We start from the raw sequence: 26,950 nt of genomic DNA, 5'->3' as shown, positions 1-26,950 counted from the left end.
ATTGGCGCAAGGAAACAAGAAGGAAGCGCTCGGACCGTCAACCGTCGAATTTTGCATTTGAAAAGGGAGCAATACGCTTATCGCCCGACTACTACATGTGGAAAGAAAAAGCAAACCCGATACAAATAACATTTGACTCTTTGCCTAACCGCTCATGGTAGATTCAAAGTGAAGTACATAACTGTCAAGCTTACGCTCATGGAGCCTATACTGATGGAGCCTATATTGATACACACACACAACAACTCGATATGAGACCCGAGTTCAATATACCACTACACTATTCAACGACCTATCGTAATATAGCTATTCGGTAGATCGACCATTCCGTAGAACTAATACCAAAGAGCCGATATTCCTGTTATATACTGTGAGCGGCAATGGAACGGAACCAACTGAATCGATAAACCAATAGGACACTTGAGTATTTCCCTACAACCTCTTAAAAAGATCTTCACATATAAAATAAAAAGTGGCTGGCTGTTTGAAAATGGTCCGAAAAAGGCCAAAATCACTCCAACGAGCCCAGCCAAACGTCCCAGTTTGCAACAAGCCTCAGCAACCGGCCAATGTCCGCAAAAAGCGTCGGAGCCTACTTCAACCACGCACCACGCACCACGCACCACTGCTATTTTCTCATACGTGCGGCGGTGTCTGCCGGTTTCTGCTGGGGACTTTTGCCCGAGCGGTTCTCCAAAGCTCTGCCGCCGCCGCCCGGCAAAAACGTTTTGCCCGTGGCAAAAGTGTCGCGGGCAAAAGTAGCTACTTCCCCCCACATCTCTCCCAACCACCCACCCAACGCCGAGCGGTTCCCACCCGGGTTTTCACTCCCGTGACTCCATCCTCTCGCATTATTACCCTTCTCCTTCTCCTTTTGCTTTTGCTTCTTCCCGCGTCTCCCTGCGCCAGAACCGGCATAGGCAGATCGAGGATGGTCGAGATCTTGGCCAAGATCGATATGGTTTCGTGAACGAGTCGATAATTTCGGATTATCCACATGGTGCACCGCGTTAGCGGCGACTTGCCGACCAGACATGGGTCCTGTTCCCTCTGCACCGTCTCCAGCCCGGGACGACAAATCATCATCATATTCAAACCCATCCTCATCCTCCTCGCCCACATCGCTCCCTTCAAACACACCCCAAATATCCGACGCTTCAAGCTGGGCCAACGTCGTCGACTTGCTTGGTTCTCGCAAACCACTGGAAATCGGAGGAGCGGGGATGGTCCAGAGAGTGGAAAAGTCGACAGATTGGAAGAATGGATGGGTTTTGATGAATGTAATGCTAGGTCGGAGATTGGGTTCGAGATTCTAACCAGATTTCCAAATTTTCGCGCGTGAGCGAAAACAAAAAAATAAAAGTCGGGCTCCATCTCGAGAGATAGTTCAAGACTTACCAGAATGGTGTCAATGAGGGACTTTGCATCTTTGTCAATGCATTCAGGAAACTCCATTTCCCGTTTCAAGATCTTTTGAAAGGTCAAGTAATCTGTCGCACCTCGGAATGGCGGTTTCCCACAGATAAACTGGTAGAGAATGCACCCAAAAGCCCAAATGTCGGATCTGTGTTACGTCAAAGAGACAAAATCAAGTTTCAGCAATTAAACCAAAAAAAGAACGAAAGGTTGGGAAAAGGCATTGTAAAACATACGCCGTGGTTGCAACTTCGTTTCGCAAGACTTCAGGACTGACAAAGTCCGCACTCCCAACAAACGATCGGCTTCTTGAACTATCATCTGCGACCGGCTCTTCTCGTGCAATGATCTTGGCACTTCCAAAATCTGTAATCTTGATACGCATATCCTCGTCAAGAAGAATGCTAAGATACGTGAATCAGCATGCAAACCCAAAATAATAATAACAATAAACACTTACTTTTCCGGCTTGAGGTCACGGTGAATGACACCTCGGGAATGCACGAATTCAAGAGTATCAATCAACTGAGCGGCATAATACCGTGCAGAAGTGATATCAAGCGAGCCGTATTTGCGAATCATCGACGCCAATTCGCCATTACTCGCAAGGCTCAGCACAAAGTCTAGTACCTTTCGTTTAGCTCGCTACCCCTATAAACCAGGAAAATGAATCCGCTCACAGAGTGAAGAAGAATCGTTAAACGTAGAGAACAACCTGACAACACCCGGGTGTGCAGCAGCAGCAGGCGATTTGCCTGTAGTACTTCCACTCTTCATCGATCTCTCACTCGGTGCCAATGACTGACGCCGGCGTTTAGGTGTCGAGTGAGGTCGATCTCGAGCGGCTTCTCTGCTCGTACGTTGCCCGTCGACTGACAAGAGGGGTGAACTGCGTGGTTCGGGGGTAGACGGTATCTGAGGTGGAGGAAGGGTAAGGTGGATGGCAGCTCCGAGATCTTCAGAGCTTGCCCCTGGCTCTTCTTCGTCCTTGTCCTTTTCTCCGCCTTCAGTCGACTCTTCCCGTACAGGTGAGGGAGGACGAGACCTTGTCATATTGTCCCAATCTCTATCCCTATCCCATTCACGTGACGGTGTCTCCTGTCGATCTCCTCGATCATGAATAAGCATCTCAGTCTGTTCCTGCACCCGTGTCGGAGGTTCGGCTGAGCGGCTAGGTCGCCTGCCCTTGTTATTGCCACCACCTCCACTTGTTGCAGTCGGAGAGAGCTGAGTGCTACCACTCGAAGCAGTAAGGACGGGGCTGGAAGCGGCGCTAGAGGTGGTTACGATGGAAAGGCGATCACGCGTATCTTTCTTGCTGCTGCTGGCCGCCCCGCCAGAGACTGAAGCCACACTGGACTGGCCACCTATACTAGCGGTGGATTTGCGTTTCCCAGCGCTTCCCGTCTGGGTATACCCACTGCTCGAAGAGCTCGACACTCCTCGCTTATGGCCCTTGGAAGGTCGAGGATCAGATAATCGAATAAGAGCGTCCCGCTCTACCATGGCGTACTTGACCTTTTTCTCCTGAATAAGATGCGCCTGATTGATAACCTTGAGGGCATACTTTCTGGCCGGTTGGGGAGAAGTAGGAGAGTGTGTGTTGGCAGAAGGGGTAACACAGTAGACTGTAGAGTAGGACCCGACGCCGAGCTCTTCACCAAGGACCCAGTCGTCCAAGCTGTGTTTCTTGAGTGCTCCAGAGCTGGCGCTTGAAACCTGGCTTTGACGACGCTCCCGATCATCGCCATCTCTCAATCGATTCCGTTGACTTCTTCCCCAGTTTTGCCCCGCGTCGACACTAAGCGTCCTTGGCTTCCCGCCAAGCGCCCTATACGAGCTTGTAGGTGATGACGGCGTGCTCAAATGGCCATGCCGGCCGCGTACGGGCGAGTTACCCGTTGAGCGAGGTCGTTCGACAGAATGGGATTCGCGATCATGAGAAAGTCGCTCATTCGGGTCGACAGAGATGGTTACGCGGAGAGGAATGGTGTTGCTATTCGGTGAGAGATCTTGCTGGGCTAAAAAGGACTTGCCGAGAGGTGTACTTGGCGAGGTACCCGACACAGTCTCAGTGTTTGACTGTCTTTTGGGGACCATGTTGAGGATCGGAGACGGTGATGGTGACAAGGCCACGATAGAAGGCGGCACATGCCTCGCCTGTGGACTCGTCCCAAGTCTGTTTGATCTTGGGCCATTCCTGGCCAATCCGCCTCGTCCTCCGACACTCAATCCGGGACTGGTATAACTCGTATCCCGCTCCGCCTCGTTCTCACTGTGGCGACTGGAAGGAAGCTGTGACCTGCTTGTGGCTGCTGTGGAGGTCTCTATGGGCGGCGGGCGCATGGGGACTGCCTGTACGGAGGAGGTGGAGGAGCATGATGCAGTGGAGCGGGAAGAGGAGGAGGAGGAATTTCTGGCCATAGTGGGTGCGGACAGGCGGGCGTAGGGGGAGGACGGAGGTGGAGTGGAGGAGGTCGGGGAGGGGGCGGCGGCGAGTGAAGCCATTGGGGACGAGCATACAACACAGCGAAGGAATAAGAGAGTGATGAGTCAAGAGGGGAGAACAACGGAACCAAATTTTACACAAACACAGCAGAAATAGCAAATGGATAATATATATGCATGCATCGATACTTGTTAACAACCCGCACACCAGCGTGGCCATGCAACAGACATCCCGTCCCCACCATGCACACTCGTCATCGGCCCATCGCCGCTTCACCATGTACTGCCATCCCTCGGATCACTAACCGCCTTCCGGCGACGCGAGCCGTATCCTCCCTGTTTACCAGGAGGTTTCTTTTCGCGAGTGCGGAATCAGACAAGATGGCCAGTATCACAGGCGCATCTGCCAGCTGCTAGAGATCGTATGCACCGTGCGAAACATCGGCACATTTTGCATCTGTGGCAGCGTACCAGCCAAATAACGCGGGACACGAGAGGAACAAGCAAATGGGACGATCAGGGCTCTTCTGGCGAGACTTGTACTCTTATATCCGCCGACTTTCCGCAAAGTCATTGGGGAGGAGGGAGTGAAGCACATGGGCGACAGGCCCCGAGCTCACATGGCAGGAGGATTACTAAATGGACCGTAGAGAGTCGAATATGCGATGAAGTGAAAACCATGACCATCCCTGGCCGCGCTTATGGTCTTTGGCTGTCCAAGAGATGTCGACGGGATCAAATCTTGGGTCGTGTCGTTCGCGGGGGGAAAATTCAGCCTCTTGTACACTTTTCCCTGTGACACCTCCCAAAAGCCAACCCATATACCACTCACAATGCTCGCCAGACGCTCTCTCCTCGCTGCCAGAACATTTGCTGCGCCCCTCAGACAACGCACTCCTCTTTTTCTTTCCGCTCGTAACCTTTCCACCGCAACGGCGCCTTTATCACAGTCCACTTCCACCACCACTCAATACACCCAGCCCGAAGCTGCCGAACCCGAATTCGATCTTGCCGGTAGAAGAGAAAAATGGTACCACATTATGCGAACTAGACAAGGAGAGTTGCCAGTGTACGCAAAGTATAGAAATGACGGTGGTTGCAAGACTATCGTGAGGAAGATTGAGGTGAGTTTCTTGTAAAGAGTATCGCGAATCATTGCTGAATGACTTTTGACAGGGTGACTCTCACGTAAGACTATTGCTACCGCTCACCATATCTCTCGGATGCTGATAATCAGATAACCAGACTCTCAAGGACCAGCTGAACGAATGGTTTGAGCAATCTCACCTCGATCCCTTCACGCGACCCCCACAAGCCACCGTCAAGCCGACGAACGGTGAAGTGCAAATCAAGGGACATTGGGTTGAGGAGATCAAGGACTTTTTGTCTGATCGAGGGTTCTAGACGCTGCATCTTGCATTTCTTTGTTCATGGGTATTACATGTATGAGATAGATCAGAGACTGACTGAGAGAAAGTGAGACACGGCGCCGAGGCTGGCCATGGTAAATGGTTGGTAGATGGAATAAAACGGGCAGAATTGGTGTCGGATTGGTGGATATTCTCTGTCTGGACGGATTGTTGTTTGGCACGGAACTTTGTTCAAACGTACGGACTGGACTGGTTTGAATACTCATGAGTTGGTGGCTGCAGTTTCTTCTTATAGGTGATCATACCTACGACAGTTGGAAAACTTCAAAAGGCCTGAACAAAAGATTGTCTGCTTTCATTCATTCATTCGTCGAATCACTGAAAGGAGGATCGTCATCATTCAACTGATCTCAATTCAAAAGGTTGCTCGTTAATTCTCCTTCGCGAGTCTGCTCATGCTACTGATACCTGTCATATCTTGCCATTTCATTCTGCCATCGTGGGCTCTGTACTCTGCCTACTTATATTCTGTGAGGTTATTATTCGTCGCCATTTGCTCCTCACTTCTTGCTAGTGGTAGGACGGACGAGCGAATGATGAAGTCATCAAACAAGCGTACTATCCGTCAGATGTTCAGCGGCCAACGGGCTTACGTATGTCGAGCGTGTTTACAAACTTTTATTATTAGATATGCTTGGCGTTGCTTTCACAGATTTACAGAGAGCAAAATAATATGAGCCATCAGCGAAATGCTTCGCCACTTCCTGTATTGCATCGCTGGACTGTAAAGAAGTCCTGCATCTCATATGAGCGCCTGTGTTAAAACTTATAAATACTGGTACTGCTCAAGATGCATAAGTCCACAGATATCAGCCAGGCACGCCGGAAAGGATGTTGCAATAGCCGCTGCCACCTAATCTCATGATTGATCTTTTGTCATTGAACATCCGCTTCTATCTTTATCTAATCTTCCGCATCTGCCATCTCTTCTCCTTCTACTCCACATATTCCCGTTCCCAAGAAATCACACATGCCCCTCCATATCCCACGTGTGATACATCGCCTAAGCCGTTCAGGCCAAGAGCGGCCCCAGATTGAAGAACCTTCTTTGGCAGACCAAACATCGGCCTTTCTACCGGACACTTCCCCAGCTTCTCCTCCCCCTTCATTCGCCCCACCACAATCTCCCGCATCTTCTTCTGCCCTCTCTCAGACATCTGCTCTACCGCCATTAACTGCCCCTTTTAACCTTTCTAATGCCGACCGTCGCCAGTCGACGCAGTCGAGCGGGAATAATCTCGTTCATGGCATTCTCAAGAATCCTACGAGCCCATCGCAGACAGCTAGCGAGTCAACCTCCCCAAGTTTTGGTGCAAGTAGCGGAACATTCGCGAGCCTCCACAAGCGCATGTCTTCTATGACGTTTGACAGGTCAGAAACAATCGATTCATTCTTACTTGATAACGACGGTGATAATAACGAGGCTTCATCGCCTCACACGCCTGCAACGTCGGTGTCCTCCCTCCAAGGTTACTGTCCGCTGCCTACAGGTGCCGGCACCCAGAAATTCCCATTCTTCATGATGACTATTTCATCCGTCTCTGCCCTTTCTTTCGTCGCTTTGCCGCTTGCCCTTCGGACAGTCGTTCTCGATGCAGTGAACAGAGCGTGGAAGAAGGGTATCAGTAAAATACAGGAGATCGATTATCAGCCAGAGCTGATGCGGAGACACAAAGAGAAAGGGTGTGAAGGAGGTGTATGGGAAATAACGTTCAGGGGTGAAGCTTGGGTGCCCAGCAGTTCGGAAAAAGTCTCGTGAGTATTTGATACGTCCTTTTTTTCAAAAGACTGCTCGTAAATCATAAGGACTAAAAATATCTACTCAAAGCTCCAAGAGGATCATTCTCAACCTTCTCACAGAATTTGCCAGGGAAGGATACGATCTTACGTCCTCTTTCCGAACATCTGCGAAAGACTCGGGCAAGGACACGCTCATCTTCCTGCGTTCTTCGTCGCGTCCAGATCCAGACCCAGTCTTCTTCGCCGTAGCGTTCCATTCTCACGACCGTATCTGGATCATTGATGCCGAAGCGGATGTTGGGCAAGCTGTGGAGGAAGGAATCAAGAGCTGGTGGGTGGATGGTGTGAGAGATGCGAGGGTTAGGGAGAGACACTGTAGAGAACTGAGATTACGCGGGGCACCTTGTCAGTCAACGTCTCGATTTATCAATTCTCTTGTCCGCTAACGATGGATTTCAAATGTAGGGACGGCCCATACAACACAATCAGTCATTTCTGCCCGCTGTATCCACTTGACTATAATGAGAATCATTACCAACGCTGCTATGGGATACGACTTTGTCGGTAGCGTAGATATGGCGGATAGGGAAGAAGGAGAAATGCCAGTCACTTTCTACAGGCGAAGATGGGGTACTTCAACGAGGGCAGTATGGAGCATGCCGCCGGAGATTACAACAGACTAGACGAGGTTATTTGGGCAAGGCCTAGAGAGTTGACGACTTTTGTCCTGCAAACTGGCTAGAAGTGGATGCCGTTGTAGCGCCTATTAGAGAGATGGCATTGTAGCTTTTAGATGGAGCCAATTGCTCTCATGCACCTTGACGATGAGGCATTTGTTGTTTTCCTTCTGAACATTTTTGAAACTATGGGCGCTTTCTGCATTGTACATAAAGGTTTTTCTACCGTTATTACGGAAGAGTCTAAAGAGTTTAATCGACTACAATACTGGAATAATTATGCTGCTGTAAAATGTGTAAAAGAACCGATAATAATAATAAGTACGTTGCAAGCCAGACTGTAGTCGATCCCTAGAAATAGAAAGTGTAAAGAAAACCAGAAATATGCGCTATAAACGATACAAAGTGCTTCTTATCATATTGTGACACGACATCGTCTCTCTTGCTTCTCCCCCAGCTCTTCGCCTTACCATGACTACAAATTGCCAGGTTCGGATGCCACATTTTTGAACGACACAGCAAATGGATCTTCCTCCTTCATACTCTGCTCTCCAAACCATTCTTTCTGAGTCAATGTTGGGGTCACTTCCTCGTTGAGATCCTCCGAGGTGTGAGAAGATTCTGATTTATCATGAGGAAGATCCTCGGTTGCTTGGCGGATTGGTATGTGAGGTGAACAGCTGCGCGTAGGTGTATTATTTGTCGACACCGAAGACTGCGATGACGATGAACGCGACAGAGAGGCAGAGGTGACAGCAGAGCTGTCACTGGATTCTGACGCCCGGATGGAGGCTGTTGTCGATCCGGTCGACGGCATACCAGTACTGCCAACGGCGCCATTTCGGGAATTAGGTGCCTTGTCTGATATCGTTGACCCATCCATATTGTCAGGCTTCACAGATCGATTGGGAACACCTGAATCCTCAATCTCGTACGGTACGCCTTTACCCTTTTCAAGTCTGTTCAAGTCGACCTTTCGAACGGTATCGCGTACGTCTACAGCCTCGTCCTTTGCCAAAACCGTGGCGAGCTCTCGAATTTTTTGAGGGATACCCTGAGCAACATCGGCATAGTATGCGCCTACGACGAACAGATCGGCGATAATTTGTGCTAAACTGAGACGAATGTCAATCACGTCGCGAGCAAGACGAGACAGTTGGGGGAGAAAAAATTCTTCGAAAGCATTACGATTTGGCGGCGGTTTCACAAACTCTCTGAGGCACCGGACGAATGTAAGTCGCTGTTTGAAGGAAGGTGACGCGCCAAGGTCGAGAAGGATAGAGCGGAAGATATACGCGATGTGTGAGTTTGGGTCTTCAGAAATGACTTCGTATGATTTGGGAATCTATATTTAGGTTAGACGTTGCCCTACAAAATACTGATCAAGACGACTTACACCATTGGTAGCCCCATCTCTCACAGCAGCAAACGGATCCAACAGCGCAGCCTTCATCATTTCCAAAACCTGTTCCTGGCCTTCCCAACCTGCAAAAGTCCGCAGAAAGCTTGGTATGCGCCACGCCAACTTTTCCCTCGCCCTCCATCCACCCAGCGTCCCTTCATACCAAGAGTGCGCCAGATTCTGGAATAGTTTCCAGCCAATTTCCCTGGGGACAGAAGCGATGATAACTTCAACATGCTCAAAGACGCGTTCACGGATCTCTTCGTTCCCTTTGAGTAAAGTTGAATAAACTAGTAGAAGATCTTCAGCGACCTGAGAAGGGGTGAGGATTTTTGCAAGCTCATGAAGACAGGCAGCGGTGGTAGCCGTGACTTTTTCACCGGCTCGCGCTTGGAGACGACCGAAAAGGCCACGTAACTCGTGCCATCTATCAGGTCCCAAAGTCAAACATACACCAGGGAACTGCGATAATTCAGCTGGCGGTCGCTTTTAGAACAGGGTGTTACTCACATTGAACATGGCAATGGTGTCCCAATCCGAATCTGTGATCCCATCCCCAACTTCTGAATCATCCAGATAGATATCTAACAACTCCTTTGGTGGTCCTCTTGGATCCTCATGGAAAATGTAGATTGTTTCACCAAGCATCTCCAACGCCGACATCCGCACATCTTCACTAGCGCTAGTCAAAGCCTGAATCGATTTGATAGCAAACTCTCGACGGTAATCCAGTGATTCGATACGTTTGCAAAGTGCAGGGACAGCCATGCAAACAGATTGTCGGACTTGATCGTACTGATCATTGCAGAGTTGTTCGAACAAGGGGATCTGTTTGACCGTCAGCGCCACGCTCCACTCGTATGGTATGAACACTGCACTTACCATTCTGTACACCTGCTCCACTGGCGCCATCTTTGCCAAAGAACTCATTGCCACCGCCGCTTCTGCCCTCACAATACCATCCCCATCCCCAGCCCTCAACAGTTCATCTACAAATCCATGCTCCAGCACTTCCTCTTCCTTATACGACTCGCATACTGCGCCAATTAGATTTATGCTCGTCGCCTGACCTGCAATGGCTTCCTGGATCAGTTGTGCCTGGAAAGCCTCTTGGTCCTCAGCCGCCTCAGAATCTCCAAAATCCATCTCTGAAGTGTCGGTTGAGAGGTTACCCATACCAATGATGATGTTTTGCAAGAGCTCACGCTCAACCATGAGCTTATCTTCAGGCATGAAGGGTCGGAGATCGTGTTGATGGGGGCCCATCTGGGTCTGGAAGGTCCGTCTTTCGTCAGGTTCGGGCTGTAGCACTGATTGGCCCCACATTTCGACCGTTAACTCGCCCTGACCGCGAAGACGAGCAAGGATATTAACAACACCGTTGCGAACCGATTCAGAGACGACGGGGTTTTGGCTGAGAAGTAAGGATCCAATAAGCGGAGTGAAGAAGCTCACTTGCAGAGCTGGTCGGTCGACCAATACGCCCTCTTTGACAATTTGTCCATCCTCGTCGTCAGCATGCGGGTTAATAAACATACCGGGACTATACGCCGTCTCATTAGATACTGACGAGCTGGGGGTACTGTAATCGAACGCATCATCCCCAGATGATATATTTGATGACCCCATTGGACGACTGGAACCAGAGCTAGACTGTGTCGCACTACCTGAAGAGTTGAGTGACTGGCGATGGGATGGGGTAACGTCGACCACGACAGAGTCTGCATCGATTTCTGCAGGAGTCGGCTCGGGAACGACACTGACCCCTTCAGAGGTAATGGTGACAGTCTCCTTGCGAGAAGCAGGCGCAGAGCTAAAAGAGTTGGCTTCAGGGCTAAAGGCTGGAGAGAGGCTATCGCTCTCATCCACCCTTGCATTTTGAGTTGCGTCCTCTGTTCCAACGCTTTGCTGTCCCTGCTCGTATGCCTGCTCTACTTGCTCCATCATCCCTTGCTGATCCACCCCATACTCTCCCTGCCCTTCGACCTCGTCCAACTGCAGCTTGCAAGTTGAGTAAAAGTACCACAGAATCCTATGCAGTTCCTGAGCAAATGCCTCCTTGACCGACTCATCCTCATCCATCGACAAACCGCTCAACAATGGAAGCACATACTCCACGCTCTCGCATGGGTCAACTTCATTCAACAAGTCACCAAGCACCCGCGCAATGTATGCACGATGAAAGGGATACTCGGCCCTACTCAGGAGGAAGATTCTCTCGACCGTGTTTAGCCCTTCTTCGTCAAAGCCAATGGCAGGTGCGGCACCAGCGGCATCGCCAGTAGGCAGAACATCGCCTTCGTCTACGAGACCGACTTCATTGCTATACGGCTCGTTCAGCTGGCCGTGGGAGGAGGGAATGGGCGTGATCGGTTCCCCCGGCCAATCGAAGTACGGATTCCCTACCTGGCCTTCAGGCGTAATCGGTGCCTGCCCCTGCTCCTGCCGGCCACCAAAGGAGAAGGAGGGGTTCCTTTCCACGGGCACCTGCTCAAGATCCGCCTTTTCCTCGTGAGTCATCGCCATCGGGCTCTCCACCACCTCGTCATCATCACCCCCACCACTAATCATCGGGCTGAGCAAGGGAAGAGATAGAGGTGATCGTCCAGGACTCTTCCTCTTCCACACTTCCCTGTCGCTAGACCTTGAGGCCCCCCCAATGACAGGGCCAAGCATGTCCCCGTATGTCACCCCTGGCGTCTTGACATAGGAAACCTTATCTCGATCCCTATCCGCCTTGTCGGTATCTGTCGAGTCACTTAGTGTCCTCTGAATATTCACTGGAATGGAACGGTTGTTGGGCCGCTGGATACTCTCATAATCAGAGATCGCTCGACGAAAGATGGCGGGACGAGAGAGGGGAACATATAGCGGAGGAGACGGAGAGCGGTGGGATGGGATATGTGACGATGATGAAGATGTGGGTGATAGCGAAGTTTGAGATTGTGTGACGGGCGGAGGGAGAGCAATCGGTGGGAGGACAGATGAGGGGCTTAGGGACTCGATAGCTTCATGAATTGATCCCGCCACTGGCTTTTGCATCTCCGTATGTGAAGAGAACTTGGGCGACGGATGAGGGGAAAACCTCGGGGAATTTCGAGGAGATGATCTAGGGGATGGATGAGGAGAAAGGTTGAAAGCCGGGTGTGCAAAGCCTGTGAGAGGAGATGGTGAACGAATGGTAGCCTGTGTAAGGGGTTCTAAGCCAGACTTGATTCGCGACACCGACGAAAGGCTATGGCCCCGAGGTCGAGTCTTAAGAGACGAAGAAGATGACACTGAGCTGGGTAGGAGCGGAGGTGATGCACCCGGATTCGTCAAACGATTTGCCGGCCCCGACAAGGATGGTATCTGAGGTTGATTTTGAGCAGGCAACGCTTTTGGACTATGTGGAGATGATGTGGAAAGGGATCTGCCGTGCTTGGAAGTCGTGGTAGGTATAGCACCCACAGTGGGTGAAGCCTTTGAGATCAGTGACGCATCTGATGATATGGACCGCCTTCTCCCGTAATCTCCCAGATCCGGAATAGTATGTGGATGGTCACCGGTGGGAGAGTTTGCATCTGTCCTCGGCGAAAATCGGAAAGGTCCGATACCAGGTGACTGAGCGCTTGATCTGATAGGACAAGCGGGGTCGTGAGGCTCTAGGCAGGGAGATGTCGGTCTTCGATTTGAAGAGGTGGTTGCGATGACAGCGGGAGAGAAGGAGGGAGTGACAAATGGTGAGACAGGGGCTGTAGGGAATCTTGACAATCCAGGTTCGGGCGGAACATGCCGGTGAACTGAGCTCACCGCTGGCCACTATTGAAGTTGTCAGGTTACATGTAAGAGAATCTTTAAGAAGAAAACAGAAAACGACGTACCACACTATCCCAAGCATGCTCCATTGGAAAATCGGGCGGCTCTTCTAGCCGCGCAAGCACTCCAGAGCTTAATCGCCGTGTCTGATCGAGTCTCTCGTAATGTTGCTCCTCAGCGCTATCATCAACGACAGTCTCCGTGGATGCATTACTGCTCGTTATACTCAAGCGAGAACTCTCCTGAGTAGCATGAGAGCTCGCTCTGCTTCTCCCTGGAGGCGTTGAGGATGTCGAGCTTTCGGAACGAAGACGCTCACGCATCTCGACCAGATGACCTCCTCCCTCAGAATGGCCAGACTGACTGGATGAGACAGAGCTTGACCCTGACCCAGGCGTAGGGACACTCTCGGTGGAGATGCGCCGTACGGAAGCAGAGGATGGTCGGAAGGGCGCGGTATCGACGGGAAGGAATTTAGTGGGACTGGTAATAGTAGCGCTGCCGGGGGGCGAAATGGATTCTGAAGGAGAATCTGCAGGGAAGCCTGCTGGGGGGTTAAAGTGTGGAGGGGGAGGAGGAGGAGAAAAGGTAGCCATGTGGTCACTTGAAGGGGACGTTATGTCTACATGTGCTTCGTCAGTCAATTGTCCAAAATGATAATCAGTAACCAAGGTGCCGGGCCACCCTTTGACATCGGAGTGGCAAGTGTCGTCATACATAACGAATAAGGAGATATCAATGATGGGCTTCCCCATCTTTTGTTTCGCACGAAACATTTCTTTTCTGTGGTGAAAGATTTGCCCAGAGAATGACGACTCACCTCCATTACCTCTCCACCCTGCTCCATCGTCGGCATGCACGTGTCGCTCTGGCATTTTCGTAAGGCGTAGAGTCATCGGCCACTCTCAGGACGGGGTACTGCGCTATTCAGGCTGCATAGGCTGCTGTCCAGCTGGATGGAGCGAGTGACGGGTGTTGGAGAATGATGTGGGCGGACGAAGTGGCAAGTCTCCGGAAACCGAACGTCGAGTATACCGTTCGTGCAGAATTCGTCTGGGATGGACGGCGGGGCGGGATATGGGAGCGCTGGTGAATTATATGGATGGTTTGAGATGTGAATGAGACATATGTGGTAGCCAAATAAAGGTAAGGTTTAAGATGATGCGAGGAGACAGACTTCTTGCTTGGACAAGCTCCAGCCAGACAGATTACGGCATCCCATACTAAAACTATCTCGCCATTGCATGCATATACTCTCCTCATCTCTGTTTGTATGCACATATATATACCCGCCATCCATCCCTGCCTTCTTGTACAGGCTCGATGCATGTCCTTGCTCTCTGCCTATGACTACGATCCCGGGCCCCGGGTGGCTCAGGTTGTCACTAATGTTATTTGACGCCGAGTATTTATTTATCGTAACTTCTCCGCTCAAATCTCAAAAGCTCAGGAGCATTCTTTATTCTTTTCCGTGTACAATGGCCCATCTCTGCTATCCTCTATCTCCCACACTTACCTGATCACTTCTTCTGCCGATTCCCGACCAGTATCAAAAGAAGACAGTTCTCCGCCGAACGCTTACTTCCGCCGTCATTAGCGGCACCGTCTGTTGTTTACTTGTTGCGCAACTCCTTATTGAGTATCTTTTGGAAATATAGTAGACCTCTACAGGGCCTTACTGCGGTATCCGGCAAGTTTAGGCAACCCCCAGAGGCATTCGTAACGTCAATCAGAGTGGCGACGGGGCTGCGCAGGCATGTCCAGCACCAACGCCGAAGCCTCGTCAAGTCGCTCTCCTCTTCAGCTGCCAATACCTTCGTCGACCGCTAGTGAACGTAGTCCAGTCGGTACAAGCAGAAGCAAACCGACCAACGAAACTCAGAGCGACAACTCTCCCCGCATCAAGAATGACCGCAGCAGTGTACGCCGCACGACGAGGCCTCAAGCAGCCGCTAGCAATAGAAAGATTAGGACTGTACCGCGTAAATATGCCCGTCTCTTATCCTGACCAAGTGCTGACATCATGTAGCTTCCGCCATCCTTGACCCACCAACTCCTCCTTCCCCTGCGCGCACTCTTGAACCCGCTGTACCTATTACAGTGACGGATAGCGCCCGGCATCGGCGTTACCGCAACTACTATTCCGACTCTGATTCAGATGGAGAGTACTCAACAGATGGGGAACCACCATGGTGGACGTTCACCCAGCTTGGTATGGCCAAACTGCGACAAAAAAACCTAAGACATGAAGAAGTTGAAGGTCCGACGGAAGGCGAGTCTGCCAAAGAGGACAAGGAGCCTAAAAAGCGGACAAGCTACTTTACTTCTTCATGGCACAGCTCGAAAGAGGGCACACCTCCACTCAGCAGCCGTAGACGCCGGAATCCATCTCCATCACACGGCAACACCTCGTCTACCAAGAATCACACACCTTCCACCAAGTTATCCAACACCCAGTTCTTTCGTAAACAACCCAAAGTTGTGGATCCTCTTGGGCATCCGTCATTGGGAGCAACTAGTTTACCCCTCTTACGTACCGACTCTGCTCCTGCACGTACATCCGCTCCTACTTCACCCACCGATTTTCGGAGTCCGGGAATGACCACCCTTGCCAACGGTCAAAATACCCAACTTTCCCTCCATGAAAGCCCTACTTCTCTTACACCCGGGCTTCCAGATGATGTCCCAGGGTCCCCAAGACGTATGGGTAGACGACAGCTCACTGCACCCAATTTCCCAAGATTGTTTAGAGCACGGGATGGAATGAACAGCGCTGATGACTCCCACGATGCTTCAACCGATACAGACGCGCCTGCTTCTACACGCAAAGCTCGTCCTCGTTCATCCCTTCCCACATTCTCCATACCTGAATCATCTTCCGCACAAGCGCAGAACAATGATAACGATGTATCCATTAATGGTAACGCCACATCACCAGACGCATCACCTACTCGACCGAAATACAAACGCAAAGCCTCCCATCGTCTACGTATCAACCTTCCTCCGCCTATCACCCAGCATTTTGCAAATAATTTTACCAACGGTTGGCCCCACGCTGGCAGTTGGCAAGATGCCTTATACGGGCACTACGAGGAAGAACCATCCAAGCTCGAGAGAGAACGAGGGTCCAAAAGGGACCTAGAGCCGCTCGATCCGCCCGCATCTCCTGGTAGCGGTATGTCTCCCCCACTTTCCAGTCCACATGAAGGTGATGTCGAGTCATCTGGTGAGATGCCTGCCTCATCTACCACGAAGAGGGTCAAGTCGAAGCGCCACATGAAACGTTTTCAGGCTCTTGCGCCCCCCACACCTTCTGGATTAGGGTTCTCTCCGAGAACATCAACGGCAGGGCTGGATGAATATCCTTGGGGGCATGCACAAGGCGAAAGGGGAGAATCTCATTCGAGATTGCCTGTAGATGCAGAAAAGGATGTGCGACTTCGACAGGATCCACAGAGGCAGTCTCAGTCTGATCGAGTGTCAAAGGAACTTCGTACGAGCGGCGATCAGCCTCAGTCTCTGTCGAGACCTGACACGGGAACAGCAACGATTAATACGAATATTGAAGGTGGAGATGCCCAGAGTACACCGCAAGGAAGCGGTTGGAGGCTGTTTGGTTGGGGTCATGATGATAAAAAGAAGGATTTGAATTTGAGTTGGAAAAAGAAGGCAAAGAGGGTATTGTTTTTGGATGCGAGAGTCACGATCTACATACGATTGTTGAACTTGGCTGTTGTCGTCGTAGCCCTTGGTAAGTCGAGTCGTCCGTTTTTCCGCGAGGCTTGCGTTAAATCCTTTACAGGCTTGTCTATCTCCATCCGCCTCGACCTGATTCGTCTCCACCTCCCGGGCATCCTTGGATCCTCCACAACCCTAATCATTTGCTACTCTTCCACCACCATCCTCCACGTTCTCACCGCCATTTACCGTGAATACTTTGGCAAGCCGATCGGTCTCTGGGGTCTTCGATCCAAGATGCTTTGGGTATGCCTCGACTTGCTTTTTGTCGCACTTTGGTCCTCGGCGATGAGTCTTGCGATCAACGATCTGATTGCAACGCCTTTGGAATGTACGGCAGGTTCCGCATGGTGGAATAACGGTTTGGCCGATGGGTACGCACAGCTGCTACATGATATCCGCGGTTCTATCACCTCCAATCACTCAGACTCAAACATTACCCCCTTCGTCGGAGTGACTCGTGTGGCGGATGTAACCAGCACTCTGGGGGTGACTCTTCCTACTTCCATTATTGCAAATAACATGGCAAGGACAGTGTGTGAACATCAGGCGGCGTGTATAGCTCTCAGTTTATTGGCATTGCTGCTGTATGGAGGTAACATGGTGTTAAGTTTGTTCAGGATCTTTGAAACGGTGAGGAGGACAGCGAATGTCAGTAGAGCAGTGATTGTCTGAAAGTCACGTGTGGTAATTTGGACGTATACACATTTTAATTGTTGTGCTTTAATGATATTAATGTCTTCATGAATTTCTTCTCTTCTAATCTGATACATCGTGCGTGTCTAATATACGCTTAATATTAATAAAAGACCCCAAACCCAGACCCAAATCCCGGAAATGGCACACAGCCAACAATAATCTAAAATTAAAACTATTAAGGATATAATTCGCCATATGACGGGGGAAGGTGAACTTCGTCTTTTACAACACCAGCATCCGTATGCCTAACTAGTGTCATCCCTCTCCTTAACCCCGACCCCATTCCGGTTCCGCCTGCTGCCCTTGCTCCTGATCCAACGCTTCCTCCCCTGGCAATGAGCAATGCATCATCCTCGGTCCTCCACGATCTATCAGAAACGACGGACGGAGACGGTTGAGAGAGGTATGGAGCCTGAGACGGGGGAAGATGAGATGACGAAGTTGAGTAAGGCGGGTCGACAAAGGGTGATATGGCAAAATTTCGCCCTTGTACAGAGCTAGAACCCGGAACTGACTCCCAGCCGCTCGAGCCGCCGGAATCAACTGCAGTGTAGTTCCACGTAGCCATGCCCTCATCTGTCATGGTCTTCGTGTCCACCGCCAGTCTCGGACGTGTCCCCATAACCGTAGCCTGAGACGACGGCGCAACATATGTCCCGAGATCACGCTCAGAGTACTCAGAATTAACCCCCTCGCTGTATGTAGACAGTGTACGCGCGTAGGACGAGCCGTCTTGGGCAAGCATGTCGAATTCAGAGTTATCAGTGTACTCTGATTCGGGACGACGACGCGAGATACCGGAAGTGGGAGAGGAAGAAGGGTCGCCAAATGGAGATGACATGTGTGGGAATGAAGATGGGTAGGCAGACGGTAATGGTCGTTGAGGTAAAACAACATCTCTCACATCGCGATGCGACATACGAGGATGAGAGGGAGGACGGAGAACATTTGAACGGAGGGTTGAAGGTGGGTGAAGAGTGGGTGTCTCAATTCTCTCTAACGCCCTGCCACCTCCTTCACTTTTTCGCGTCGGCACGACAACATCACCAGGTAGTTTATTTAGTCTTCTCCGTCGTCTGGTGTAAAAGCAACAGAAAGTTACTGCGCCAACTATTACTAATGTGCCAACGACAGCAATGGCAATAACGCCCGCTAGAGACATTACATGGGGTTTGCCGTCGGCCGTTGCACTAGCCGTGACACTGGTGGTGGCATTGCCAATCACTTGGCTGATGTCGGATGGCGAGCCAACAGAAGATGTGGATGTGGTATCGTCGTATATGGCAGAATTTTCGTAATAGTAATTGTTGTCATGGTAGCTCGATGATGATGTGGGGTGGCTGTCGTAAGACTCGTACACAGAGGATGATTTTGCCAAGTAATTCGTGGAAGAGGTGGAGGATGGGATGTAGTCGCCGTGTTCGTCAATGTACTCGTGTTGGTAGGGGTCGGAAGGCATTGTGCGGATGTGGGGAGAAGAGCTCCCGAGCTTCTCTGTATTATAATGTATGTGAAAGAGAAAAGAGGCGACTGCGGGTTCATTAAATTATCGTCTATGAGGATTTGTTGTCGGCTTATTGCGTCGAGACTCTTGAGCAGATCTTCCAGCCCCTCCCCGAACACCCTAAACAAATACAACCCTGAATAAACACCACCCCCAACCCTATGCATTGAGGTCATCCCAGCAATTTTCACATCCGTCCCATTATTATACATGCATCATATATATATTTCTCCTTCCTCATTAGACGTCTACAGTAATTCCATACTGCATTACGGTACAGTTAACACCCCATTACCATACTGTGCACAAAGCCTAGAACACATAACTGACAACTCATGAATCATCAATTAAAAATTAGCACCCTTCTTACTTAATCTTCGCGGGTGACTATTTATTTCAACCTTTACTCACTCCACACCCCCCAGAATAAGCGTACGTCTCATATTAACAATGCCTGGAATTTCCGAAAGTACTAGCTTTCACGCGTCACGCAGTTGAAAAGGACAAATTGGTGTCCAGTGACCATACCACCCACTCTTCCTCTTCTATGCTCGTAGCCTCCACGGGAGGCATGTTCATCCCTTCGGGCCCCATCCATCCTCGTCGTCCAATACCCCTCTTCACAAGATATTCCAAAACATCTACTAGCTCAAGCCGGTCTAAAATTAAATCCAACTTCGCTCGCAACCGACGCTATAAAACGAGAAACGTCATGGGATCAGACTGTGCAAATCGTCAGATGCCGATCAGGGTACTCACCTGGGTAATACCAGGCCTCATCATTAAGTGACTCGCGACGCGGTTGACTGCACGAATCCACTCTGTATGCAACACCTGACCGTAGATGTCAAGCCAACGGCGTGGGGTTGTGCACCTTTCGCTCTCCTTTTTCTCTTTAAGCTCGAAAGGACGTGTCCTAATGGTCCAGGAAGGCCAGAATTCCACCGCCACGAGACGCGCAGTATCGTAGCCTGACCAAAATACCGCAGAGGAATCTTTGTGGAAAGTACTAAAGATATCTTCGAGCAAACCAGTGGAAAGATTGAGCATATTTTGAAGGGATGATTTAGTGATGCCTTCGGGACCAGCGGCAATGACAGCATCTACCACTCGACTGGCAGCTTCCAGAACCTGCCGCGATTGTTCGACGTCGAGAGCATCGAGAGCATTGGCGTTCCACGGGGAAGGAACATTGCACACGAATGGGTCGGGTGCAGAGGCGGCAAGTGGCGGACGAGGGGGAACTGACCTTTTGACTTTAAAGTCGAACTCATAGGCATCATCATCTGCGATGTCGCGTCAGCTTCTGGACTGCAATGTACTCGACGTTTTCATTCACTAAGTTTTCTGGTGTTATAATGGGGGATGTTGATGGCCGGGAAGTCCTTGATGTTAAAGGAAAATTCGGCCTTGAATATGATCAATTATTAGAGTATACACTTTATGAAAGAAACCAGCACTGACCTCATCATTTGATACCATACTCATCAATTTACCCAGTTCACCCGATTGCCCAATCAACGGCCACTCGAATCCTTCGTCGCCAGCATCTTCGAGTTTCGTCTCCAGCACCTCTGCTTCTTCCCAGAACGTGGTCGGCAGTGGCCCGTCCGACAACTGCTGCCATCTATATGGATAGATTAGCGATGGCTCAAGGATGCATAAAAGGGAACAAATGCCCACTGAGTTGTGAAGTCATAAAACCTTCCGGCAGTACCCGCTGTTGCTCCCACAAGATACTTCCTGAAAACCCCCGCATCAACTAATTCTGCAGTAGCCATTTCTCTGATACATGTGTCCCATGAGGACAATAAACGTTCACCGCAATTGATATCATATGTGGCTGCAGGAGTAGCCACGATAAGCTACAATTCAAATCAGCGCCTGTGACTACGATCATTATCTAAGGACACTTCTTACTTTCATGACTGCGCGAAGCTTGCCCATCTCCCTATTCAGACTCGACCCCGACTCAGCCTGCCCCTTGGTGGGGCCATGTATCAGTGACTTTCGGGCCAAATTATTGAGTCGTATCTCTTCGGCACTTAGAGATTCAGCAACAGTATCAAATGTGTGTCTACTGGTCTTGGAATAATCCCAGTCAAATTGGTTGTGGAGATCATGGATGTCAGAGGGGAGATCTGGCGCATGGAAACCTGATGTAATGGGCGTTGAAGCGGCGAGTAATTTCCTGTTATCATTCAGTAGACATCCTTGTGGAGCTATTTAGGACTCACAATGTACGCTTGTCGACGTGTTTTCTTAGGAAGTCGATGTGGGCCTTCAAGTCAAACTCCACGGAACTCTCGATATTATCATCCGGCAATTCTTCAGTTCCTCTATGTTTGAGCCAAAGTTCATACCACGCCTGTTCCAACCGTTCTAGGTATGCCAGCTTGCCGGGCTCGCCAGCAATCTTCATAATACGCATACGGAAAGTGCTTGCCGTGATTCGTGGATAAAGCTGGGACATGGCAGCGCGGCCTTTGTAAGCATTGGTTCGAGAACGAGCCCGAATGATGGCTTCGCTATCAAGCATAAGTTCGTCGTCTTCAGTCGTCCACTTGCGTTTCGAACGGTTTTTCCTTTTAGTCGTCGTTCCCTCTACGTCTGGTGCTTCGTCTAGGAGAGAGATGGTCAACATTTTTCTCGACTCGATCAATTAACCTTACCTTGTCCATGCGTTTCTGAGGTTTTCTTGCCCTTCCCTTTCCTCTTCAGCTTTTTATCTGTTCCCTTGCCTTTTTGCTTCAAAGCAACTCTTCCTTGTGCCAAAAGTTGTTCTCTCTCCTCTCCATCCATCTCCTTGCATAGTTCCCATACACCGACCCAATAATCCACTAGCCCATCTGTAACATTCGCCTTCTTCATGTTGACTGGAGCTTTCGAACTGACGAAATCCAGTAACGCCGAATCGTAAGGCACACCCTTTCGCACTGCGCTTGCTGCAATCCGTTCTTCCCAGGCTTGACGTGACGCTGCTTCTTCTCCTGCGATTCGTTCTTGATATGAGCGCAGCCGTCTCTCTTGTCGCTCCTGGGCTCGACGCGCGCTGTCGCGCAGCCTCTCCTCACGATGAGCTATGTTCTCTCGAGCACGTTTTTGGCCCGACTGAAGCTCAGCTTCGATGATCGAAATCGGAAGAGCGTTTTCATAGGCGAAGTTTTCAAGCGCTTCCGGGGAAGTAATGTGAACGGTAGCCCGTGACCAATCGATCGCACCTCTGATTGCATCCTGCTGTAATGTTGTCAATCGAGGTTTGTCATCCCACCTAGCCCGGGTTTGCATTCTGCGAAGGAAAGATGGGTCAAGTTCGATAAGATCTTTGATGCGGGCTACACTGGGGAACATTAGGTTACGATTGCTTGAAGCGTGGTCGACTTTGTCGGGCAGATCCATAGGTGTGTTATCCCGAACAGCCTCTCTATACTTTCCCCAGAACGCTCTAATATCTCCTTCAGACATGACCGGAAGTAGCCCTAAGAGCGGGGCTGTAGATCCTAATGCAACATGATACACCGGAGCATAATCATGCAGCACGTAGTAGGGGGCAACACTTGAGTCTGCTACTCGGAATGACATCTGTTCACCAACATTGATGTCGCCGTTTCCGTCATCCACACCTACAAGCGGTGTGAGGATCTTGAGAGTCGCCAATACATCCAACAATCTTCCGATCCTGTCCCTTGGAAGCGATCCGCCAAAACCCTTAGGCGGCCTAAACTCGGGTGGAACATCCTTGAGCTTGGTCTCTCCATTGCTGGGGATCCCAAGCCAGGCCACGATATGTTCCAAGAGCTTAGTATACTGCATGATAGCATACCAGTCTTTGGCCTGAAGCTCCTCAAAAAGTAAAGTAAGCGAGAAGATTCGAGGGGAAATAGAGATGATAGAAGGCGAATCGGCTGTTTTAAGAGCGTTGACGATGGCGCAATGGAGAGTTCGGACTCTAACAAACATGCCAAATTTGTACCCATAGAGTTGGCTGACTACATCTCTCTCAGTAAGCAGGAGATCCCTCCTTTCTGAGCTGGATTTTGCAGTCGACTGTTCAAACGAAGCAACAGCAGCTTTGCCACCATTAGGATCTGAACGATGGAAATCTGAGAACTCCGTTTGGGGAAGTTCTGTAGCAACGGACGACCTGAACAGCTTTCCGGTCTGTGTGATCTCATGTCTGTGCCTATTAATGTGGTTGTTAAGCTGTTGAGAGGGAAGATCCGGCAGGTAATAGAACTTGACAGACGAAAATGTTCCTAAAGTGGTAGCAACCTGAGTCGTAATATGTCTGAGCCGGCCCTGACGGTCAAGAGCTCCAAGAGCCCGCTTGATGGTCGTGCGGTCCATTGTGTATGCCCTGCTGGGAGAATGAGGATGGGAAGAGCCACAATGTTTAATAGTCCATGCGTGATGCTCATTCTGGATCTTAGCTTGCGCTATGATCCCTCCAAAATCATGGATGAATTGTAGGAGCTCTTCCGCTTGTAAGGATTCACGTAAGTCTAACAGACCCCGAGGAGCTAACATCAGAGATTAGCGCAGGATTACAACGGACCTTGAGCCTGCTCACTGGATGATTTCCTATTTGTTGAACCAACACTTTTTCCTTTTTTCAATCTCGCTGGTAGAGGAGTTGATGAAGTGGATGGAGGCACCTCTTTCAAAGGCGTTCCCTCCCTGTCCTCGTTGCCGTCAGAAGATAAAGTTGACATTGCAGTCTCAGCACCTAACGACGCTGGTGCAAGTGACCGGCCCACCCGTTGACCAGGACTGTAACTCGTTTCACCCGCAGACACGTTGGCTATTTCGTTTCCCTTAACCAGCCGAGCAAATTTTGATGAGGGTTGCTCAGACGCCGGCATTAAAGAGCTCTTCCGTTTGGCATCACCTTCAACGATCTTAGCTTCGGCTTGGGTGAAAGACGGTATAACAGATTCGGCCTCAACCGGACTGGCCGTTGAAATAAAAGACCTTGTGAGACGAGGTCCACCATCAGAACATTTCTTGGATGCCTTTGCAAATTCCAGAGATCCCGACGATTTTTCTTGTCTATTGTGCACCGATAGAACAGGACGAGGGGCGGGCAATGATACAGGCAATGGTTCACTTAGCTGTGGGAGGTTCGACAGGTTAACGAGAGTGTTGGCTAACTCATTTGAGGCCTCTGAGAGCCCAGAAGAGTTAACTACAGGGATACGCTGCCCAGCATCGTCCACCAAGCCACTACTTGCAACAGGTGTATTTAACGATTGTGATTTCGTAGCCGGCCCGCTGGCAGGTGAACCACTATGATCTACCTCAGGAGGGGCGGAAACCGTGCCGGATCTATTGTTCTTGGGTAATTTCCCTTTCCGACTCCTGACACTGAGAAGAGAAGAGGAGGAAGCGTTAATGGAAGTTTCGTCAGCAGACAGGCCTTGGCGAATGGAATCACCATGAAGATCGGCAGTCGTTGTTGATGGTCCAGGTGAGACGGTCGACAGCTGCTTGTCAATATCTTCCTTGCGGTTGACTTCGCTTTTTATTCGCTTGATTTGTCTAGGTTCGTGATCATCGACGCTGCAAGCATCTGCAACCGCTCCAACTTCTGACCGTCTTTTCCCCTTCCCTTTCTTAGAATTTCTTGGTGCAGCACGTTCTTTTGCGTGAGGATACTTGTCAAACCATGCAGGCTCCTTCCCTTCTCGGCGTTGCTCCTCTGTAAACGGGGGATGAGCTCCCTTCCCACTCCACAAAGGAGACGGAGCCATAACAAGCCCGGAGTCGGAGTCATAGACTAAACGAGCCGGAAGATCAGGTTGGACCGGTATAGCCCCGATGATTCCACGGTTCCGTTCACCGTTGTGAGCATCATAAACAATAATAGTGGTCGATGGTCGTCCGCGTTTCTGGGATGAATCCTGATACTTGAAATCTTTGGGATCTTTCTTCTGACTTTTAATCGCCTTTTTCGTAACGGCCCCCCCAAGAACTTGAAGGTACTCTTCAGCTCCATGATAACGAGATCTGTATGAGATATCGGCAAACTCTCCTACGTTTCGCGGCTCCTTAGCGGCATCACCAAGGTCGCTGTCTCGACCCAGCTGCCGTGCAACCTCGCGAAAACTTGATATCGAGAAATAACGATGTCTTTGTTCACGGCTCTCGTTCTCTCTAGTCCTAATGATTATCCGAGACCATAGATGATTTGGCGTAGTGGTGACCGTGACCCGCTCAATGACTTGGTCAAACGATCTTGATACCATGAAGTTCAGTTTCCGCCAAAGATCCTGCCGAGATTGTTCAGTCACAGATAGCAACTTATTGTGACTGCTTACATTTTTAATAATCCCATCTGTACCAGCTTGCACGATCAGATCCAACACTTGATAATCCAATGCTTGACTCATTGATATACCGCCTGCTGATTGATAGGGCGCTCGGTGAGCGATTACTATGTTTTGAACAAGGTTAGAACGATGACCTTCGCCCGTCTATGCAGTTAGCACGAACCTTGTAAACAATCCCGATCCTCCTGCACTTCCCATTTTGAATCCTTGCTAATCTCTAACACATCTTTATCGAATTCTGTCCTATATTTGGTTAGGCGAATGCACAAAATTCTTTTGTTCCCAGCAGCAACACGTTCAACCACTCCACTGTCAACGAGAGCCCGAATGATGCGCTCTACTGCCCTGCGCTGCTTGGTGCCCACGGGCCCTATCCATCCCTGAAGCAATGTCAGTTAAATCAATGAGAGATATAAAAAAGGACTAACTAATGCATATAGGAGACCTCTTTGTCTTAAAAGATGGTTTTTGAGCTCGGGATGATCGAGAGCTTTCAGCAATCTCTCTCTGATTATGTGTCCCGATGATACTTCCGTTTCTGTCAAAGGGGGAAAGCCTAGACGAAGTTTATTTACAGACTGGTCTTCTTCTTCGTCGGCGTCGTTTACAAAGTCGTCCCCGTCCTCATCCTGTGTCATATGGGAGAGTGATACATCGGGTGGAAGAGTATCTTGCAGTTCAGGATTCAATCGACAGAGCGAGAGGTAGGCAGAGTTGAGATGGAGGAACTTGTAGTGTACAAGGATAGAGCCAATGCTGCTTCGAATAGTCTGCGACAGTCTGACGCTATACAGCCTTCAGTAAAAGCATGGATTAAGTAAACAGGGCCCTTACCATAGACCAAGATCGGTGAGCACATCTACTCGAGCATGGATGTTCTCCACTTTCTCCAAACCGGACGAAGGGTCGAGATCAATAAGTGCGATCCCGTTCTCACGGGTCATAGCTATCAGCTGGAGGACTTGGAAATTGTCAGCGGTTAAGCTGGATAGCTAAGAGAACACATTAGCTTAGTTTCATCCATCGCAAACCACTGGTCACATGTGCTTAGCTTACCCTTTCGTGCTGGCCAGTCAGACGGAAGTAGATCTCGTCTTCGGTGCACCTAATGCGAAGCCTGTCTCCCCATTTTGCACTTAAAGCCTCGTAATCTTTGATTGAAACTTCGTCTCCCTTTCTTTGAGCTCCATCGTCCTCACAAAGAATTCTGATTAAATCGTGTGAATTGGTCTGATCGTCATACTTCCGTTTCTTTCCTTTAACTGTAGCTATCTGACCAGTGGATGCAGTGAAAAGGTCCGAAGTGAGGATGACTTCAATAGTAGGTTGAAAGCAAAGTGACTTCCAGACATAGGCAAAAGTAGACTTGTCAAACGAGGAGTTTATGTTGGATAAATGTTTGTGTAGGGCCGTCGGTTGGCATCCTAGAGGTTTGATTAGTACACAGAGAGTCCATACAGGCAATTATATTATTCGTGCTATGTTGTAACACCGTTATGTGGAGAAGGTGATAGGACCATTCAGGGATAAGAATGCAAGGTGGCCAACCTCCACTCCTCCGCTGTGTACCTCTAGAGGAGGTTCGAAACGCGTCACAAGCACTCACCGATTGCACCGTCCATAGCAATGAACTCGAAGCATTGTTCCAGGAGATCATGTAACAACATAGCTGGGTGTCCCCTGTCGGGGGAACAGTTCTTATTTGCTTTGGACAGGGAAGTCAAAGGATAATGGGAACTAACGACTAATAGAAAGTCTCGTGATTAAAC

The 26,950-nt window shown here is 49.9% G+C and overlaps 7 protein-coding genes across 7 annotated transcripts; 3 read left to right on the top strand and 4 right to left on the bottom strand.

Moving 5' to 3' along the window:
• Positions 1-83: 83 nt before the first annotated feature.
• CNC05250 (protein kinase, putative) lies at positions 84-3,967 on the bottom strand. The gene is made up of 5 exons (XM_570023.2): positions 2,097-3,967; positions 1,877-2,039; positions 1,653-1,820; positions 1,399-1,564; positions 84-1,312 (listed from the first exon to the last, which is right to left on the bottom strand). Exons 1-5 carry the CDS (start codon positions 3,922-3,924, stop codon positions 629-631), a joined length of 3,009 nt encoding a protein of 1,002 aa, XP_570023.1. The 5' UTR covers positions 3,925-3,967; the 3' UTR covers positions 84-628.
• A 628-nt stretch (positions 3,968-4,595) lies between these two features.
• CNC05240 (hypothetical protein) lies at positions 4,596-5,452 on the top strand. Its single transcript, XM_569711.2, has 3 exons — positions 4,596-4,988; positions 5,041-5,052; positions 5,110-5,452. The coding sequence occupies exons 1-3, from the start codon at positions 4,698-4,700 to the stop codon at positions 5,266-5,268; spliced, it is 462 nt and encodes a 153-aa protein (XP_569711.1). The 5' UTR covers positions 4,596-4,697; the 3' UTR covers positions 5,269-5,452.
• A 738-nt stretch (positions 5,453-6,190) lies between these two features.
• CNC05230 (hypothetical protein) lies at positions 6,191-7,854 on the top strand. The gene is made up of 3 exons (XM_569709.2): positions 6,191-7,049; positions 7,123-7,439; positions 7,500-7,854. Exons 1-3 carry the CDS (start codon positions 6,265-6,267, stop codon positions 7,715-7,717), a joined length of 1,320 nt encoding a protein of 439 aa, XP_569709.1. The 5' UTR covers positions 6,191-6,264; the 3' UTR covers positions 7,718-7,854.
• Positions 7,855-7,887: 33 nt separating this feature from the next.
• Positions 7,888-14,046, bottom strand: CNC05220 (protein serine/threonine phosphatase 4 regulatory subunit 1, putative). Its single transcript, XM_024656842.1, has 6 exons — positions 13,732-14,046; positions 12,977-13,533; positions 9,996-12,914; positions 9,624-9,941; positions 9,108-9,575; positions 7,888-9,056 (listed from the first exon to the last, which is right to left on the bottom strand). The coding sequence occupies exons 1-6, from the start codon at positions 13,805-13,807 to the stop codon at positions 8,187-8,189; spliced, it is 5,208 nt and encodes a 1,735-aa protein (XP_024512507.1). The 5' UTR covers positions 13,808-14,046; the 3' UTR covers positions 7,888-8,186.
• A 323-nt stretch (positions 14,047-14,369) lies between these two features.
• Positions 14,370-17,367, top strand: CNC05210 (hypothetical protein). Its single transcript, XM_569867.2, has 3 exons — positions 14,370-14,893; positions 14,941-16,662; positions 16,714-17,367. Exons 1-3 carry the CDS (start codon positions 14,668-14,670, stop codon positions 17,322-17,324), a joined length of 2,559 nt encoding a protein of 852 aa, XP_569867.1. The 5' UTR covers positions 14,370-14,667; the 3' UTR covers positions 17,325-17,367.
• A 46-nt stretch (positions 17,368-17,413) lies between these two features.
• Positions 17,414-18,866, bottom strand: CNC05200 (hypothetical protein). Its single transcript, XM_570054.2, has one exon. The coding sequence runs from the start codon at positions 18,805-18,807 to the stop codon at positions 17,524-17,526; it is 1,284 nt and encodes a 427-aa protein (XP_570054.1). The 5' UTR covers positions 18,808-18,866; the 3' UTR covers positions 17,414-17,523.
• Positions 18,867-19,052: 186 nt separating this feature from the next.
• On the bottom strand, positions 19,053-26,940 carry CNC05180 (hypothetical protein). The gene is made up of 16 exons (XM_024656841.1): positions 26,788-26,940; positions 26,238-26,605; positions 26,016-26,173; positions 25,610-25,967; positions 25,345-25,561; positions 25,170-25,285; positions 23,423-25,121; positions 21,525-23,372; positions 21,090-21,474; positions 20,773-21,043; positions 20,536-20,717; positions 20,317-20,479; positions 20,192-20,261; positions 19,612-20,138; positions 19,264-19,545; positions 19,053-19,177 (listed from the first exon to the last, which is right to left on the bottom strand). Exons 1-15 carry the CDS (start codon positions 26,846-26,848, stop codon positions 19,339-19,341), a joined length of 6,630 nt encoding a protein of 2,209 aa, XP_024512506.1. The 5' UTR covers positions 26,849-26,940; the 3' UTR covers positions 19,053-19,177; positions 19,264-19,338.
• Positions 26,941-26,950: the final 10 nt, after the last annotated feature.

Source organism: Cryptococcus neoformans (assembly GCF_000091045.1).
Source record: "Cryptococcus neoformans var. neoformans JEC21 chromosome 3 sequence".
Classification (NCBI taxonomy): domain Eukaryota; kingdom Fungi; phylum Basidiomycota; class Tremellomycetes; order Tremellales; family Cryptococcaceae; genus Cryptococcus; species Cryptococcus deneoformans.
The sequence above is the reverse complement of the archived record's forward strand: the minus strand, read 5'-3'. Positions and strand labels throughout refer to the sequence as shown.